General features: G+C 39.5%; 1 protein-coding gene across 1 annotated transcript; it reads right to left on the bottom strand.

Moving 5' to 3' along the window:
* Positions 1-1,099: 1,099 nt before the first annotated feature.
* LOC149233491 (glutamate decarboxylase-like) lies at positions 1,100-4,617 on the bottom strand. Its single transcript, XM_089382211.1, has 7 exons — positions 4,395-4,617; positions 4,062-4,266; positions 3,716-3,910; positions 2,367-2,569; positions 1,969-2,210; positions 1,784-1,836; positions 1,100-1,678 (listed from the first exon to the last, which is right to left on the bottom strand). The coding sequence occupies exons 1-7, from the start codon at positions 4,469-4,471 to the stop codon at positions 1,100-1,102; spliced, it is 1,554 nt and encodes a 517-aa protein (XP_089238337.1). The 5' UTR covers positions 4,472-4,617.
* Positions 4,618-19,390: the final 14,773 nt, after the last annotated feature.

Raw genomic sequence — 19,390 nt, 5'->3', positions numbered from 1 at the left:
GAAATACAATTTTATATGTCTAATTTTTGTGCGTTTAACTAGACAATTTGTTTTCAAATATAAATATAAAATTAAAATTAAAAGAAAAAACATATTTTAATGTTGTTCATAATAAAATATTTCATTAAAGTAGATCATAAATAAAATATTAATATTGACTTGTATTTAAAAATATATTGATGTGTACAATGTGATGCACAAATAAATTTTATGTTAAAAAATTTGAAACACTCATTTTTTTATATTATTATTATTTTTTTTAATTTATTTTAACAATGTTAGAAGTTATATAGTTCACACAATCCAAGTATCAAAAAGATTTTCAATGGGTTGAATCCATTTAAATATTCAATAATGCAATTTAAACACTATATATATATATATATATATATTTGATATTTTAAATATGGATCTATCAAGTATGTAGAAATAAATTTGAGAGGAGCAAAGTATTATTTTATCCTATTCAATAAACATATGATTGGAAAAATGGAAAATAGTGAAAGTATTGAGAAGAATCTAAATTTAAATTCTAATATTAAGGTGATTCAAGAACTGTTTTGAAAAGTAATTAGTCTATCCAGTATAAATTTGCATTTTTCATAATTTGCTTCTTTCTTATACATACATATTTTATATATCTTTTTTATATTTATTTATACATTGTTAACAGATTAGTGTTAAAGTAGATGCAAATTTATGTGTTTCTTTATTCTATTGATAGCAATATGATTTCTTTACACAAATTTATGCACAAAATATTGAAGATTAAGTTATTTAGCAACAAAAATAACACAATAAAATAAATTCTAATGTTTCTGACCATTTTTATTTCTTTTATATTTTTTTGACCCAAAAAAAAATTAGCTTATTTTTATATATAATTGTTTATTAAAAATAATCTCCATACACATCAATACATAATTATAATAAAACAGACCTTATTTATTTATATTTATTAGTCATGATTTCCATAAAAGCAATACCTAATCATCTATCCACTTAAATGGTCAACGAGATTGAGACCGTGAGACTTTGGAACCGTAAATTCGATGGTCAACGAGATTGACACTGTGACACTTTGGAACCGGAAATTGGCCTACTCCGAGTCCGAGTCCGAGTCCAGTAGATACGCCCTATCATTCTTTTTCGTTTCCGCCTTCCTCTTCTTCACCCTATCATTCCTTTTCGTTTCCCCCTTCCTCTTCTTCACTTGTGTTTCATCGGTATCCCCAGGCAACTTCCTCTTCTTTTCTTTTTCGGGATGAGGCAACGCGTTGGACTCTTTTTGTGGGGTTTCAGGATGGCTTACTCCAGGAGAGGCCGTCACTCCTCTCACCGACTTTGGAGGAGGCAGATCAAGTTCCTGCAACACCACCCCTCCGTCATGAACCAGTTGTCCTGCTATAATCCGGCTAAAATCTTGGCGAGCCACCACGCACAAAAACTTTACGTTCTGTGCTTCAGGAGCCATGGTGTGTGCGGGCACGATCCACCCTAAGCTTCTCAGGTGGTCAGAGATCTCATACTCATCGTACCCGCTATTGTCATTGAGCAAGAAGGCCACCAGAGGGATCCCGCGATCGCTGGACAGTATGTTGAACCGCCCGGTCGTCGCCAGATCTTCGGCCAGAGCCTTGGCGTTGGCCACGCAGTCACGCATAATTTTCTGATACCCCTGCCCAAACAAACAAACAATTCAAAACGCATCACATGCAGTGTTTTCAAGGGATTACAACTGAATGAAATAAAACTAATAAAAGTTTGATATGCAACAGCATACCTCGAAACCCAGACGTATGAACTGGTAATATTGAGCAATTATTTGGCTGGGCCCTGCAGGAGTAGAAGGTCGAGATTATAATTCAAGCATGCTTTCTCCAAGGAAAACCTCTGATGTTCCCGGCATTGACCTAATAAATTGAAATAAAATACAATGGTCGTCCAGTAAGAAAGATTTAATTTAACCTTCGCAGAAGTGGGGCCGATCGGCGCCCAAAGAGTTGATGGGAAAAGTGAGCTCTTTGGGAAGGTCTTGCTTTGCTCTCCAGATAACCCATCCGATTCTCGGATGGACGAGTCCATTCTTCTGCCCGCTTACGTTTATGCTCTTCACCAATGGGAGTCGGAAATCCCATTTCAATTCAAGGTCGAGGAATGGTGCGATGAATCCGCCGTTTGTCGCGTCCACATGTATGGGTGTGTCCCACCTGCAACGATCCAATTAATCGATGGTGATGACAACAAATACAATTTTTTAGGGAGTCTCTCCCGGCTAGATTTTACCTGAAATAGCCCCGCAAATAACTCGGATTGGTCAGCCCTATTAAATGGAGAAAGAACTTTAAGGAGATTTGGTGGCTCACCCTTTTTCTCGGAGGCAATCGTTCAACTTCTCGACATCTTCGAACTCTCCATTGTAAGGGGAACACAACATGGCTACCACACAAATAGTGTTCTCGTCGACCATCTCAACAGCTTTGACGGGATCCATCACATAGGAGCCCTCCTTCAGCTTAACTTCCTTGCGCTCTACTTTAAAATATTGAGCAAATTTCTCCCAACAAACCTGTAGCACAGAAATCACCAAGAAATGCAAACTTGAAAAAATTTTGTAACAAAATTTGAGCAATTATTTTTAGTGTGATGCACGTTTAATGACTTTTGCAGATAAAGGAAAAGTAAAGTCTACAACCCAGGTGGGATGATGGTTTTAATGGATCTTTTATCTGTGTAATCTGAGGGAGAAAAATAGATAGGTTAGAATTAAAGATATATGGAGGTTCTTCCCTATGGGGTTCTTAGATGGAGTAGGTGAAAAGAGAAAATGTTGTGGGGTTCTTTTATCTGTGTAATCTGAGGGAGAAAAATAGATAGGTTAGAATTAAAGATATATGGAGGTTTTTCCCTATGGGGTTCTTAGATGGAGTAGGTGAAAAGAGAAAATGTTGTGGGGTTCTTAGATGGAGTACGTCAAAAGAGAAAATGTGGATGTGGAGTTTTCATTATAATCAAGTCAGGATTTTATTACCATTTAGGAGAAAAAGACACCAACAATAGAGCCTGCTTTATGGCATTGTGGGGAGTTTTATCTGCCACAAAGTGGCGGGAATTGAGAAATTACAGATATATGGAGATATATGGTGATGCCAATGGTATCATTGATGGGTCAAGTAGCACAATCAGTTAAATCCGCCTATTTTATTCTACTGGATGAATTGCATAAGGGTCTTGGTAAGCTTCTTCAAGGACATCCAATCAATTTGATCATGTCTACCGAGAACAAAATATGTTGATCTTTTGTCTAAAGAATATAGTTTGTGTGAAATTTAGTCCCGACGGGTCACACTTTCAAATCTCACTGAAAAGAGTTGAAAATAAGAATGACCTTTACGTAAATTAAACCATTCCCAGAAACATCGAAGTTAGACCAGCCAACCTACGTGGAAAAAAAAAAACCACGTCGAGCTTCACAACCGACCGTCAAAGTAAATGTAAGTCCATTTCAGGCCGGATTGTGATACAAGCTATGACGTTATCTAACTGAGGGCTATGAATACTAACGAAGATCGATGAAGGAGCTTTTTGAAAGCTATCCGAAAACTCATAAGAAAAATACATTTCGACTCATTTATTCTCGTATTATAACGTTTCTTATTTATATTCAAACATATGTAGAGGTTCACATTAACAAAAAGAAATGCCTTGATACTACCTGCACATTTACACCGGTAACAATGTTGGGCTTGTCACATGGCTTATTGTTTTTCATACGCTTGTGCTCCCACTTGCGTTTGAACGCCAGACCTGCCAACATGATCCCTTCCCAAGATGCAACCGTGGCAATGCCTACCGCTTCCTCTCCATCGCCAAGTCGAAACAGATCGGCTATAATGTGCACACATCGATTCTTTTCCAAATCGAAAAACACGAAAGCACTCAACTATTTCAGAAATTTCTGAGAACAAATTATGGCCTTAATGACCAGAACAAATCTGAGAAGGGATTTCAGACAGCTAGAGAGACTAGAAACGGAAGTTTATCACTTTGGCTGCCATTACCTGCAATTCTGTGATGTCAGGATACTCATCCACGTCAACATAGTTGTTGTGGATGGCCTGCAATATGAGCTTATCACATTCGGATTCCGTCCACGTTGAAACGGGAGAGGCAAGATTAAGTCTCGGTTTCCCCTGCAGCATGAGTTTGTCCCTAATGATCGTATTCGCGGCAGCTTTGGAAATCGATTTATCCGGCAGTTGAAATCTGCCCATACAAACACTCAAGTCAGTTTAGACAGACAGCACGGATCCTGAACGGGTTCATTACTTGCTAGTGGGATTTAAAAGATGCTGGGAGAAAGCAGCACAATGGGTGAAGCAAGAAAGACGTACCGATCAGGCAAGGATTCTGGGGCAGGAGTTGAACTCACCAATGCATCCGTATCAACAGCAGCACTGTTCAGAGCCATTTTTAACTGAAATCAGAATACCCAAAGGCTAATATTCAGAATGGTCTTATGACGCAGCGGCGACAGTCAATATCTCGTCGATTGCAGCAAAACTGAAGCTCGCCAATATCTCGTCGATTGCAGCAAATCTGAAGCTAGCCAGTATCTCGGCGATTGCAACAAAGCTGAGGCTGAAAGTAATGAGATAAGGGGCGCTTTATAGCCCGTGGGGAGTCACTTCTCCCTAAGTCACGACAAACAATTGAGTGTGATTAATAATTAAAATTGTTTTAGATCCAACTACCGCAGTTCAATCGCTGATGCGAAGGAGGCGACCCTTGAATCTGACGTAGCACAGAACTTCGTCGAAGGCTACGTCATATTGAAATCTGGAAAGGCTGGAGTAGTCTACCTAGGCGGAGGAATTGCCTGGGTTCAGTCGTCCGGAAAAACGTCCGGCTCCAGCCGAGGCCGTCGGCAATTCCTCCGCACTCCGCCACCCTCCCCTAGCTCCGCCACCCTCCGTACCTAGGCGGAGAAATTGCCCGGGTTCCGTCGCCGCTCGGAAAAACGTCTGGCTCGGCTGTTGGTGCCGCGGAGAGTTAATGCAATTTCCAATTCGAATTTGGAAACCGCGGGTTGGTCCCCCAACCAAGGCGGCCCCTGCAGTTCACTCACCTTCCTCCTCGACTCGGCGCACCTCACGTGCAACATGTCAGAGATCGAGGTGAAGGTGGAGCGTTATGGTCATTGAATTTCAATAGTTTCAAACCCAAATTCCATCAGGTGAGTTGAATTTCCATGAGTTTACCTTCAAAATTTAAAGATCAACCGCTAAAATTAATGGGGGTTTAAATTTCTGCTGCTCGAATTGTGTTTTGGACTCGTTTCTTATTGAAGCGTTGGGGTTTCTTGTTGAAAATGTAATTTCAACTATGCAAGAGTTGAGCCGTGCAGCAACATGGAAACATCGCATCGGCGAAGTCGCAATGGAGGACTTACAAAGAGGCATTTCATGTTGCGATGAGCAATCGCCGATATCGTATCGGCGTATCGCTATCGGCGTTCACAATGTGGTGGAGCCTTTTCACATATATACTCGCGATCCGATAAGCCGGACCCAACGGGCATATAACATTCTGTTGCATAATATTTTCAGTTCCGCCAGCGGCCTTTTTTTTCCTGTATTTTAATGTTTTTCAGGCATAAGTTATAATATATCGCATCGGCGGATATCGCATCGGCATTTCGCTATCGGGACAGCCAAAGGGACAGGACCTTTTCATATGACATGTATCCGACCCGATGGATCGGACCCGATAGCATTATAAATAATTTTTTATAAATTTTCAGGTCCGCGCTCAGGCCAGTTTCAATATATTTTATGCATTTTCGTTATATAACGAAATGTGAAGAAAAGTAAAGAATCGGTGGTATCGGCCCAGATCGCGATCGGCGTATCGCAATCAAGGAAACCAAGGGTGCACAACGTTTTCATATATGCACGCTATGCGATGAAGCCCGGACCCAATGGGTTTCCGAAGCATATTGGTTTAACATTTGTACTCCGCCAGAGGCAAATTTTTGTGTTTTGCAGCATTTATATATATTTTCAAATATATGAAGAAGCAGAGGATCAACCGGCTGCGATATGCAATGCGACACGAAAGGCGGATCCGATAGAAAAATTTTGCATACATTGACCTTTGATGGCAAGGTGGGGCAGGATTTCTCAATGGCACAAAGCTGGTTAAAGCAAGCATGTAGCAGTACAGCAGTAGGCGACTGCATTCAATTCACAAGTATGGCAGGGAAAGAAGCAGGACACTGCCGAACAGTTCATAGCATTCAATGGTCATGGGTTTCACCCATATTTCACGCCACCTGCTCAAAGAAGGACAGTCTCGAGCAGTTCACAGCATGGGACTCCATTTCCGTTCATTAAACAATTCAGATTTAGTATGTATATTGTTCAGCGTGTAGTAGTCATTAGAGAGGTTGAGAGAGTGAGTGTGAAGGTAGAAGCGCAGCAGCGCAAGTGAATGAATGTTAGTAATACGCAGCAGCGTAGTATACTGAATGTAATGGGAAAGGAATGAATAGAGTAGCACTGTGTTTTCTTTTTGGTGAATCCCTCTGAGTGAAAGAGGATGAATTTTGTATCTGGCTTTTTATTTTAATGAATACAAATCCCTTTTTTGTGTGTGTAATACTCTGTTCTCATAAAATAATTTTAAAACCTTCCCTGTGCTAAGATCTTGGAGAGAAACAGAGCATTGTTCTTTGTGTTCAGTTTATGTTGTTTTTTGGATTTTAACAGAAAAATCCACAACAGTGGTATCAGAGCCAGGTTCAGGTTCTTTGAAGGTGTCAAAGAAGCTGAAGGAAGGTTTCTTGCTAAAGCAACTTCTCCAGCAACGTGAAAACTCAACAAAAGAATCAAGTCAAGAATGCAAGGAATGGCCAGCACAAGCACTAGCATGGGTATGTTTAATACCCAGCTCCCACCGTTTAATGGGAAAAGCTATGACTACTGGGCAATAACCATGAGAGCTCTGTTTGCCTCACAAGATTTACGGGAATTAGTTGAGGATGGTTTTGAAGAACCAGCAGATGAAAATGGGTTATATAGATTAACTCAGGCAGAGAAGGATTTGTTGAAGAGCAATAGGAAGAAGGATTCAAAAGCCCTTGTATTTTTGTATCAAGCAGTGGACCAGAGTGTGTTTCCAAGGATAGAAGTAGCCAAGACATCCAAAGAAGCATGGAAAACTCTCAAGACAGCCTATCAAGGCATGGAGAGAGTGAAGACAGCAAAACTCCAGTTGCTGAGGAAAGATTTTGAGAACCTGTGCATGAAAGAGTCAGACAATATTGACTCATTCTTCACACATGTAATTGGTCTAGTCACATAGATAAGGACTCATGGAAAGACTCTTGAAGAAAGGATGATTGTAGAGAAAATATTGAGAGTCTTACCCTCAAGGTTTCATGTGATTGTCACCACCATAGAGAGACAAAGGATCTCTCAAAATTTTCAGTTGATGAACTTCATGTATCACTAATAACACATGAGCAGAGGTTGAGTAGAAATTAAAACTCATCTCTAGAGCAAGCCTTCAAGACCCAAAGGTCCTTTGGAAGAGGAAGAGGTCAAGGCAGAGGAAACAAGAGAGGAAGAGGCAGAAGCCAAAACAGAGGTGGAAGGAACAGTCTAGCAAATGCTCAAGGAAGAGGCAGCAACCCAAATCAGAACCAAGGCCAAGGCAACAACCACCAAAGAGGACAACATCATGCTCAAGGACAAAGGTATGAAAAATCCAATGTCCAATGTTATTACTGTAAAAAATATGGGCATTATGCCAATGAATGTAGGAAGAAGTAGCATGATATGAGCAATAGATCTAGTGCAAATATCACTAGAGAAAATATCAGCCAAGACAATGTGTTGTTAGCTTGTAACATGGCTGAAACAAACAGTGAAGATATATGGTTTCTAGACTCTGGTTGTAGTAACTATATGACAGGAAACATAGCCTTGTTTTCTGCTCTAGATCAAAGTGTGAAGTCACAAGTCACACTTGGGACTGATAGCAAAATTTATGTTATGGGTAAAGGAGAAGTTAAAATATTTACAAAGAAAGGTGAAAAGAAAACCATAGCAGATGTCTATTATGTTCCTAGAATGAGATGTAACCTCTTAAGTATTGGACAGCTTGTTCAAAAAGGTTACAATGTTTTCTTTGAGAATGATGTATGCACCATCATGGACAGAGCACCCAGCAAATGATGCATTGCTGAAGTGAAGATGACGAGGAACAGAATGTTCCCTCTTAGAATAAGAGCAGATTTGAAAAACAAAGAAGAAATTGCAGCAGTTACCCAAGAGGCTTTCCAAAGCCAACCAAAGGATGAAAATTGGTTGTGGCACTTGAGATTTGGACATCTCAACTTTGGAGGTCTTAACTTGTTGAGCAGAAAAGGAATGGTAAGAGGATTACCATTGATAGAGAAACCGGACAACCTTTGTGAAGGTTGCATATTGGGGAAACAACACAGAGAAAGTTTTCCAAGCGGGAAAAGCATAAGGGAAAAATCACCCTTAGAAATTGTCCACTCAGATTTATGTGGACCGATGCAAAATCCATCTTTAGCTGGCAACCAATATTTTCTAACATTTATTGATGATTTTACAAGAAAGACTTGGGTTTATTTCTTGAAAAACAAAAGTGAAGTGTTTGAAAAATTCCGAAATTTCAAAGCACTTGTGGAAAATCAAAGTGGGCTGCGCATCAAAGTTTTGAGAACAGACAGAGGAGGTGAGTATATCTCCAAGGAATTCCTACGGTTTTGTAGAGAAAATGGAATCCATAAGCAATTTACAGCTAGGTACACCCCACAGAAAAATGGAGTTGCCGAAAGGAAGAACAGGACCATCATGGATATGGCAAGAAGCATGTTGAAGGCAAAGCTTTTGTCAAATGATTATTGGACTGAAGCTGTAAATTGCGCAGTATATATCTTGAATAGGTGTCCTACAAAAGCTGTGATGAACAAAGTGCCTGAAGAAGCATGGAGTGGAAGAAAGCAAGGAGTCACCCACATAAAAGTTTTTGGATGTGTGGCCTATGCACACATTCCAGATCAGCGAAGGAAGAAGTTGGACAACGAAGGGGAGAAGTTTATCTTCATTGGATACAGTGAGGAATCCAAAGCTTACATGCTGTATATCCCATCTACCAAGAAGTTCTTTGTGAGCAGAGATGTTCAGTTCATTGAGGAGGAAGCTTGGGATGGAAGCATAGAGAAAGCAATTAATGTTAAAAATTGTTTCTCTCGTGATGAAGATGATGAGGAGATGGCTGAAATACATTCCCAAACAGTAGCGCCAACACAAGGACAGCAAGTGACACCCTTGAGGATAAATGAGAGTGCTTCTCCAAGCACACCACAAGGAGGAGATTCAAGTGCATCTTGAAGCACTTTCACACCAAATGAAAGAGGTAAGAAGATTAGAAATCTAAGTGACATTTATGATGAAGGAATGAATTCCTTATTTGCCTTGTATTGTCATGTTGATGACCCTATTCATTTCGAAGATGCAATTGAAGATAAGAAATGGATAGAAGCTATGGATGAGGAGATGAATGACATAGAAAGAAACAAGACATGGGATTTGGTTGAGCTACCAAAAGGTAAAGAAGTCATTGGAGTCAAATGGGTCTACAAGACCAAGTGCAATGCTGAAGGCAAAATTGAAAGACACAAGGCAAGGCTTGTTGTCAAAGGGTACAAGCAGCAGTATGGGAGAGACTATGAGGAAACTTTCGCACCAGTTGCAAGAATGGAAATCGTGAGAGCAGTGTTGTCCTTAGCAGCACAAAACAAATGGAAAGTCTACCAAATGGATGTGAAGTCGGCATTCCCAAATGGAGTGTTAAAGGAGGAGGTTTACATTGAACAGCTTCTAGGCTATGAGAATAAAGGCCAAGAGCACAAAGTGTGCATATTGAAGAAAGCTCTTTATGGGCTGAAGCAAGCGCCAAGAGCGTGGTACAGTAGGATAGATTCCTATCTAATGGAAAATGAATTCGACAAATGTGAAGGAGAACCCACCGTCTACATCAAAGAAAATGATGGTAAGATTTTAATTGTAGTATTGTATGTTGATGATGTGATTTTTATAGGTAATGATGACTACCTCATTGAAAATTTTAAATCAGTCATGAAAGAAGAATTTGAGATGACTGACATGGGTTTGCTGAGATACTTCTTAGGAATAGAAGTAGATCAAAATGAAAATGGAATATTTATCTCTCAAGCAAGATATGTAAATGAAGTGTTGGGCAGATTTAATATGCAAGAGTGCACGGCAGCAATCACTCCCACAGTAATGGGATTAAAACTCAGCAAAGATGACAGCAGCAAGGATTTTGATCCTAGCTTTTATAAGAGCATAGTTGGCAGCCTTATGTATTTAACTGCAACTAGGCCTGACATAATGTTTGTTTTTAGTTTGATTTCCAGATTTATGGAGAGGCCAAAAGAAGCACATTGGCAAGCAGCAAAAATAATTTTGAGGTATGTTAAACGTACTAACAGGTTTGGCATTTTATATACAGTCTCAGAATGTTCAGATTTAATTGGATACACTTATAGTGATTGGGCTGGAAGTGGAGTTGATCGGAAAAGCACTTCTGGTTATGTTTTTCACATGGGTTCAGGAGCCATTTCATGGGCTTCTAAGAAACAACCTATTGTGGCGTTGTCTACAACAGAGGCAGAATATGTGGCAGCTACAGCAGCAACATGTCAAGCAGTGTGGATGAGAAGAATGTTAAGGAGCTTAGGCCAAGAGCATGCAAAAGAAATAATGATTTTTTGTGACAATAGCTCAGCTATTGTATTATCAAAGAATTCATTGTTTCATAAGAGAACGAAACACATCGACACCAGGTTCCACTATATCAAAGAATTGGTAAGCAATGGAGAAATCAATTTACAACATTGCAGGACTCAAGAACAAGAAGCAGACATTTTGACAAAGCCATTGGATTAGAAAAGCTTTGAATTTTTGAGGAAGTGTTTGGGTATGATTGAATGCCCAACAGTTGAAATTAAAGGGGAGTGTTGAAAATTTGATTTCAACTACGCAACAGTTAAGTCGTGCAGTAGCATGGAAACATCGCCGACGAGCGATCGCCGATATCGCATCGGCGAATTCGCAGTGGAGGACTTACAAAGAGGCATTTATATGTTGCGATGAGCAATCGCCAATATCGCATCGGCGTATCGTTATCGGCGTTCACAATGTGGCGAAGCCTTTTCACATATATAGTCGCGATCCGATAAGCCAGACCTGACGGGCATATAACATTCTGTTGCATAATATTTTCAGTTCCGCCAGCGGCCTTTTTTTCCCGTGTTTTAATTTTTTCCAGGCATAAGTTATAATATATCGCATCGGCAGATATCGCATCGGTATTTCGCTATCGGGACAGCCAAAGGGACAGGACCTTTTCATATGACATGTATCTGACCTGATGGATCGGACCCGATAGCATTATAAATAATTTTTGATAAATTTTCAGGTCCGCGCTCAGGCCATTTTCAATATATTTTATGCATTTTCGTTATATAACGAAATATAAAGAAAAGTAAAGGATCGGTGGTGTCGGCCCAGATCGTGATTGGCATATCGCAATCGGGGAAACCAAGGGTGCACAACTTTTCCATATATGCGCGCTATGTGATGAAGCCCGGACCCGATGGGTTTCCGAAGCATATTGGTTTAACATTTGAACTCCGCCAAAGGAAATTTTTTTTGTTTTGCAGCATTTATATATATTTTCAAATATATGAAGAAGCAGAGGATCAACCGGCTGCAATATGCAATGCGACCCGATAGAAAAGTTTTCCATGCATTGACCTTTGATAGCAAGGTGGGGCAGGGTTTCTCAATGGCGCGAAGCTGGTTAAAGCAAGCATGCAGCAATACAGTAGTAAGAGACTGCATTCAATTCACAAGTATGGCCGAGAAGGAAGCAGTACACTGCCGAATAGTTTAGAGCATTCAATGGTCATGGGTTTCACCCATATTTCACGCCACCTGCTCAGAGAAGGACTGCCTCGAGCAGTTCATAGCATGGGACTCCATTTCCGTTCATTAAACAATTCAGATTTAGTGTGTATGTTGTTCAGCGTGTAGTAGTCAGTAGAGAGGTTGAGAGAGTGAATGTGAAGGTAGAAGCGCAGCAGCGCAAGTGAATGAATGTTAGTAATACGCAGCAGCGTAGTATACTGAATGTAATGGGAAAGGAATGAATAGAGTAGCACTGTGTTTTCTTTTTGGTGAATCCCTCTGAGTGAAAGAGGATAAATTTTGTATCTGGATTTTTGTTTTAATGAATACAAATCCTTTTTTTGTGTGTGTAATACTCTGTTCTCATAAAATAATTTTAAAAGCTTCCCTATGCTAAGATCCTGGAGAGAAACAGAGCATTGTTCTCTGTGTTCAGTTTATGTTGTTTTTGGGATTTTAATGGAAAAATCCCCAATAGTGGTATCAGAGCGAGGTTCAGGCTCTTTGAAGGTGTCAAAGAAGCTGAAGGAAGGTTTCTTGCTGAAGCAACTTCTCCAGCAGCGTGAAGACTCATCAAAAGAATCAAGTCAAGAATGCAAGGAATGGCCAGCACAAGCACTGGCATGGGTATGTTTAATACCCAGCTCCCACCGTTTAATGGGAAAAACTATGACTACTGGGCAATAACCATGAGAGCCCTGTTTGCCTCACAAGATTTATGGGAATTAGTTGAGGATGGTTTTGAAGAACCAGCAGATGAAAATAGGTTTAATAGATTAACTCAGGCAAAGAAGAATCTGTTGAAGAGCAATAGGAAGAAGGATTCAAAAGCCCTTGTATTTTTGTATCAAGCAGTGGACCAGAGTGTGTTTCTAAGGATAGCAGCAACCAAGACATCCAAAGAAGCATGGAAAACTCTCAAGACAGCTTATCAAGGCATGGAGAGAGTGAACGCACCAAAACTCCAGCTGCTGAGGAAAGATTTTGAGAACCTGTGCATGAAAGAGTCAGACAATATTGACTCATTCTTCACACATGTAATTGGTCTAGTCACACAGATAAGGACTCATGGAGAGACTCTTGAAGAAAGGAGGATTGTGGAGAAAATATTGAGACTCTTACCCTCAAGGTTCCATGTAATTGTCACCACCGTAGAAGAGACAAAGGATCTCTCAAACTTTTCAGTTGATGAACTTCATGCATCACTGATAACACATGAGCAAAGGTTAAGTAGAAATGAAAACTCATCTCTAGAGCAAGCCTTCAAGACCCAGATGTCCTTTGGAAGAGGAAGAGGTCAAGGCAGAGGAAACAAGATAGGAAGAGGCAGAAGCCAAAACAGAGGTGGAAGGAACAGTTCAGCAAATGCTCAAGGAAGAGGCAGCAACCCAAATCAGAATCAAGGCCAAGGCAGCAGCCAACAAAGAGGACAACATCATGCTCAAGGACAAATGTATGAAAAATCCAATGTCCAATGTTATTACTGTAAAAAATATGGGCATTATGCCAATGAATGTAGGAAGAAGCAGCATGATATGAGCAATAGATCTAGTGCAAATATCACTAGAGAAAATATCTGCCAAGACAATGTGTTGTTAGCTTGTAACATGGCTGAAGCAAACAGTGAAGATATATGGTTTCTAGACTCTGGTTGTAGTAACCATATGACAGGAAACATAGCCTTGTCTTCTGCTCTAGATCAAAGTGTGAAGTCACAAGTCACACTTGGGACTGATAGCAAAATTTATGTTATGGGTAAAGGAGAAGTTAAAATATTTACAAAGAAAGGTGAAAAGAAAACCATAGGAGATGTCTATTATGTTCCTGGAATTAGATGTAACCTCTTACGTATTGGACAGCTTGTTCAAAAAGGTTACAATGTTTTCTTTGAGAATGATGTATGCACCATCATGGACAGAGCACCCAGCAAACGATGCACTGCTGAAGTGAAGATGATGAGGAACAGGATGTTCCCTCTTAGAATAAGAGAAGATTTGAAAAAAAAATAAGAAATTGCAGCAGTTACCCAAGAGGCTTTCCAAAGCCAACCAAAGGATGAAAATTGGTTGTGGCACTTGAGATTTGGACATCTCAACTTTGGAGGTCTTAACCTGTTGAGCAGAAAAGGGATGGTAAGAGGATTACCATTGATAGAAAAACCAGACAGCCTTTGTGAAGGTTGCATATTGGGGAAACAACACAGAGAAAGTTTTCCAAGCGGGAAAAGCATAAGGGAAAAATCACCCTTAGAAATTGTCCACTCAGATTTATGTGGACCGATGCAAAATCCATCTTTAGCTGGCAACCAATGTTTTCTAACATTTATTGATGATTTTACAAGAAAGACTTGGGTTATTTCTTGAAAAACAAAAGTGAAGTTTTTGAAAAATTCCGAAATTTCAAAGCACTTGTGGAAAATCAAAGTGCGATGTGCATCAAATTTTTGAGAACAGACAGAGGAGGTGAGTATATCTCCTAGGAATTCCTACGGTTTTGTAGAGAAAATGGAATCCATAAGTAATTTACAGCTAGGTACACCCCGCAGCAAAATGGAGTTGCCGAAAGGAAGAACAGGACCATCATGGATATGGCAAAAAGAATGTTGAAGGCAAAACATTTGCCAAATGATTATTGGGCTGAAGCTGTAATCTGCGCAGTATATATCTTGAATAGGTGTCCTACAAAAGGTGTGATGAACAAAGTGCCTGAAGAAGCATGGAGTGGAAGAAAGCAAGCAGTCACCCACATGAAATTTTTTGGAAGTGTGGCCTATGCACACATTCCAGATCAGCTAAGGAAGAAGTTGGACAACAAAGGGGAGAAATGTATCTTCATTGGATACAGTGAGGAATCCAAAGCTTACAGGCTGTATATCCCATCTACCAAGAAGTTCTTTGTGAGCAGAGATGCTCAGTTCATTGAGGTGGAAGCTTGGGATGGAAGCATAGAGAAAGCAGTTAATGTTAAAAATTGTTTGTCTCATGATGAAGATGATGAGGAGATGGCTGAAATACATCCCCCAATAGCAGCGCCAACACAAGGACAGCAAGTGACACCCTTGAGGATAAATGAGAGTGCTTCTCCAAACACACCACAAGGAGGAGCTTCAAGTGCATCTTCAAGCACTTTCACACCAAATGAAAGAGGTAAGAAGTTTAGAAATCTAAGTGACATTTATGATGAAGGAATGAATTCCTTATTTGCCTTGTATTGTCATGTTGATGACCCTATTCATTTCGAAGATGCAATTAAAGATAAGAAATGGATAGAAGCTATGGATGAGGAGATGAATGCCATAGAAAGAAACAAGACATGGGATTTGGTTGAGCTACCAAAAGGTAAAGAAGTCATTGGAGTCAAATGGGTCTACAATACCAAGTGCAATGCTGAAGGCAAAATTGAATGACACAAGGCAAGGCTTGTTGTCAAAGGGTACAAGCAGCAGTATGGGAGAGACTATGATGAAACTTTCACACCGGTTGCAAGAATGGAAACCTTGAGAGCAGTGTTGTCCATAGCAGCACAAAACAAATGGAAATTCTACCAAATGAATGTGAAGTCGGCATTCCTAAATGGAGTGTTAAAGGAGGAGGTTTACATTGAACAGCCTCTAGGCTATGAGAAGAAAGGCCAAGAGCACAAAGTGTTCAGATTGAAGAAATATATTTATGGGTTGAATCAAGCGCCAAGAGCGTGGTACAGTAGGATAGATTCCTATCTAATGGAAAATTAATTCGACAAATGTGAAGGAGAACCCACCGTCTACATCAAAGAAAAGGATGGTAAGATTTTAATTGTAGTATTGTATGTTGATGATGTGATTTTTACAGGTAATGATGACTACCTCGTTGAAAATTTTAAATCAGTCATGAAAGAAGAATTTGAGATGACTGACATGGGTTGCTAAGATACTTCTTAGGAATAGAAATAGATCAAAATGAAAATGGAATCTTTATCTCTCAAGCAAGATATGTAAATGAAGTGTTGGGCAGATTTAATATGCAAGAGTGCAAGGCAGTGATCACTCCCACAGTAATAGGATTAAACTTAGCAAAGAGGACATCAACAAGGATTTTGATCCTAGATTTTATAAGAGCATAGTTGGAAGCCTTATGTATTTAACTGCAACTAGGCCTGACATAATGTTTGCTGTTAGTTTGATTTCCAGATTTATGGAGAGGCCAAAAGAAGCACATTGGCAAGCAGCAAAAATAATTATGAGGTATGTTAAAGGTACTAAAAGGTTTTGGATTTTATATGCAGTCTCAGAATGTTCAGATTTAATTGGATACGCTGATAGTGATTGGGTTGGAAGTGGAGTTGATCGGAAAGGCACTTCCGATTGTGTTTTTCACATGGGTTCAGGAGCCATTTCATGGGCTTCTAAGAAACAACCTATCGTGGCGTTGTTTACAGCAGAGGCAGAATATGTGGCAGCTACAGCAGCAGCATGTCAAGTAGTGTGCATGAGAAGAATGTTAAGGAGCTTAGGCCAAGAGTAGGCAAAAGCAGCAGTGATTTTTTGTGACAATAGCTCAGCGATTGCATTATCAAATAATTCAGTGTTTCATAAGAGAACGAAACACATTGACACCAGGTTCCACTATATCAGAGAATTGGTAAGCAATGGAGAAATCAGTTTACAACATTGTAGGACTCAAGAACAAGTAGCAGACATTTTGAAAAATCCATTGGATCAGAAAAGCTTTGAATTTTTGAGGAAGTGTTTGGGTATGATTGAATGCCTAGCAGTTGAAAAGTGTCATTCAACTATGAAAATATCTTGTCCAACATCAGCGCAACAAACACATTGAATTGCACATGCACTTCATCAGAAAGCTCATTCATGACCATGTTCTTGAAGTGAAATATTGTTCAACAGATGATCAAGTTGTAGACATCTTTACAAAGGCTCTCAAAGAGGTGAAGTTTACTAAACTTTGATTTATGGTTGGAGTTCACAAAGTTGTCACTAAGGGGGGATAGGCTCTAGTGCCTCCTTCCTTCTCTTATTGTGTCATATTTGTACATCCTTCAATCCTATCCCAATTTTTTCTTAGGGGGGATGTTAGGATATTCCAACACATAGGAAATAGTTAAGTATAACTTGGTCTAGTGTAGAGTTAGGTAAAGTGTGTTTCTTTACTATGTACTTTTGTAACTTACAATCTGACGGTCACGAGATGTAGCGATCCGACGGTTCATTCTCTCCTCCGTATTACCGACACTTGATCCGTGGCTTAACACCCGATTGGTCCATGATCTCTATTTAAAGAGTGTTGGAGAAGTAAATCCCCTCTACGGATAGAGGCGATCCCTACTAGCCCAGAATGGGTCTAGCAACAATCAATCAATGCTACTGTGCAAGTTCCTAATTGCAATTAAAAGAGAGGCAAAGAACACCTACTTGGATTCCAACGCTATTGTTTGATGAAGAGATGCCGCTCTCGCTCCTTCGCTCTGGCCGGTCACGATCCTCCACGATCTCCGTGAAGAGATACCTGCACACACGAAGAGAAAAACAAACACAAGCGTGAAATCTAATAAAAGCAATTATACATCAGTCAGAAAGGATGTAATTCACATTGACCATTACAAAGACAAATGAGAATGGAACCATAACAGTAGTCATCTATTATTAAATCAATAACAGAGAAAGGTACAACTAAAGTGCTGACGCTGAGTCCTTCTCTTGAGGGTCCAACCAGCAAGTCTCTTAAGCATTCACCCTTGGAGGTAGATTCTCCCAAAACAAAGCTCTCTCTCACACAAGCAAAACTCACAACCTTCCTTAAGCTTCCTCTAGCAAAACCACACTTGTCACACCAACTACCTACTAGCAGCAACAATCCAAGCACTATGAATTCCACACTATCCAAACTAGCTACTCATGGCAATGGTAGAGATTTAAATAGGAGAAGGAGTCTCCTTGAATGGTGGGAGGACAAGCTTATCTTCAAGGAAGGTGGTTCCAAATGACGAACAGACATGTCATAGAAAGAAGGGCGATACTCACAAGGCCAACAACCAAGTCTGGAACCATTTGGAAGGCTGGATGTTGGAACAAATTCGCCCAAACTGGATCAGCGCGGGTGTAACACTGAACTGGCGCACTGACAGCGCATCACAGTAACAGAGCAGGCTGTGTCAGCACGGCTTAATATTTTCATAGGATGCGCTGGCGCCTAAAATTCGACCAGCGCGGGAAACCCATGTGCTTCCGCGCTGTCAGCGCATCAGTTACACTATCAGCCGCCTATCAGCGCGGTTATTTTAATAACAGACACACTGATGCAATAAACTTTGGCAAAGTGGGTCATTTGGCCAGTTTAGAGAGCATGAGCATGGTGCATTTCATTTCATGAGACAGTAGGGAGACTGACAGGGAGACAGTGACAAATTACTGCGTAACAAAGAGCATGGAGGATCATTTGTAGGGTAACTGTTCATGAGAGAAGCTTATGTAAATTTTCATTCTTTTATTAATAAATTTCCTGAAGTGGCCGCATTGGCTCAGGCCGTGGACTGTTTCCTTCTTTGAGGGTTTTAACCATGTCAACAATTCTGGTGTATTGATCTGTGATATATTTGTGAGCGGTGTCCTTTGGTGTTCTATCTGAGGAACTTACCCTATAAATTCCTACAATAATTTGCAATAGGTAATGTAATATTATCATATAGATAATATAATATATTATTTTCTTAATATAATCAATATACAATACACATTAGATATTATTATATATCATAAATTAGGTAGAATTAATATTTATTAGATTAATTATACATTACATTATTTATTTAGATTATATATTTTCATATATTAATAAAAAATATTTGGATTCATAATTAATTTGATTAATTTTTCTTTTTATTCTAGGTTTTAGGGTTTTCTTAGTTGATTTCTTTAGTTTTTTATTTGATTTGATTTAATTTATTTATTTTTCTTTTTTTTGTCTCTTCTTTCTTCAAACCTTTGTTTGGATGATAATTTTTTTTGGGATCAACAACATTCATTTATTAATGTGGAAAATTTGAACTCTCTATGTATAAAAATAAACCACATAAGTCTAAAATCTACCAATAATAATAATTAACTCATATTGTATTAACCACCTATTAATTAGGGAAATTTCTCAATTGGAATTGCATAATCCTCATAGGCCTTCTTCTGAGTGCATGCACCATGTGTATAGGTCAGATGATTATACAACCAGGAGTACACTATCCCTGAACTCCAATCTCAACTGGGTAACTTTCATATCTGACATGCATGAGTTATTTATGAGTGAATCATCAGTTAACTGGTTGATCATTGCAGGCAACACCACACTACTAGACCTCCCACTAGTTCCTCC

Source organism: Pinus tabuliformis, chromosome J (assembly GCF_031772625.1).
Source record: "Pinus tabuliformis cultivar Carrire ecotype Pingquan chromosome J, CPIR1, whole genome shotgun sequence".
Taxonomy (NCBI): domain Eukaryota; kingdom Viridiplantae; phylum Streptophyta; class Pinopsida; order Pinales; family Pinaceae; genus Pinus; species Pinus tabuliformis.
The sequence above is the reverse complement of the archived record's forward strand: the minus strand, read 5'-3'. Positions and strand labels throughout refer to the sequence as shown.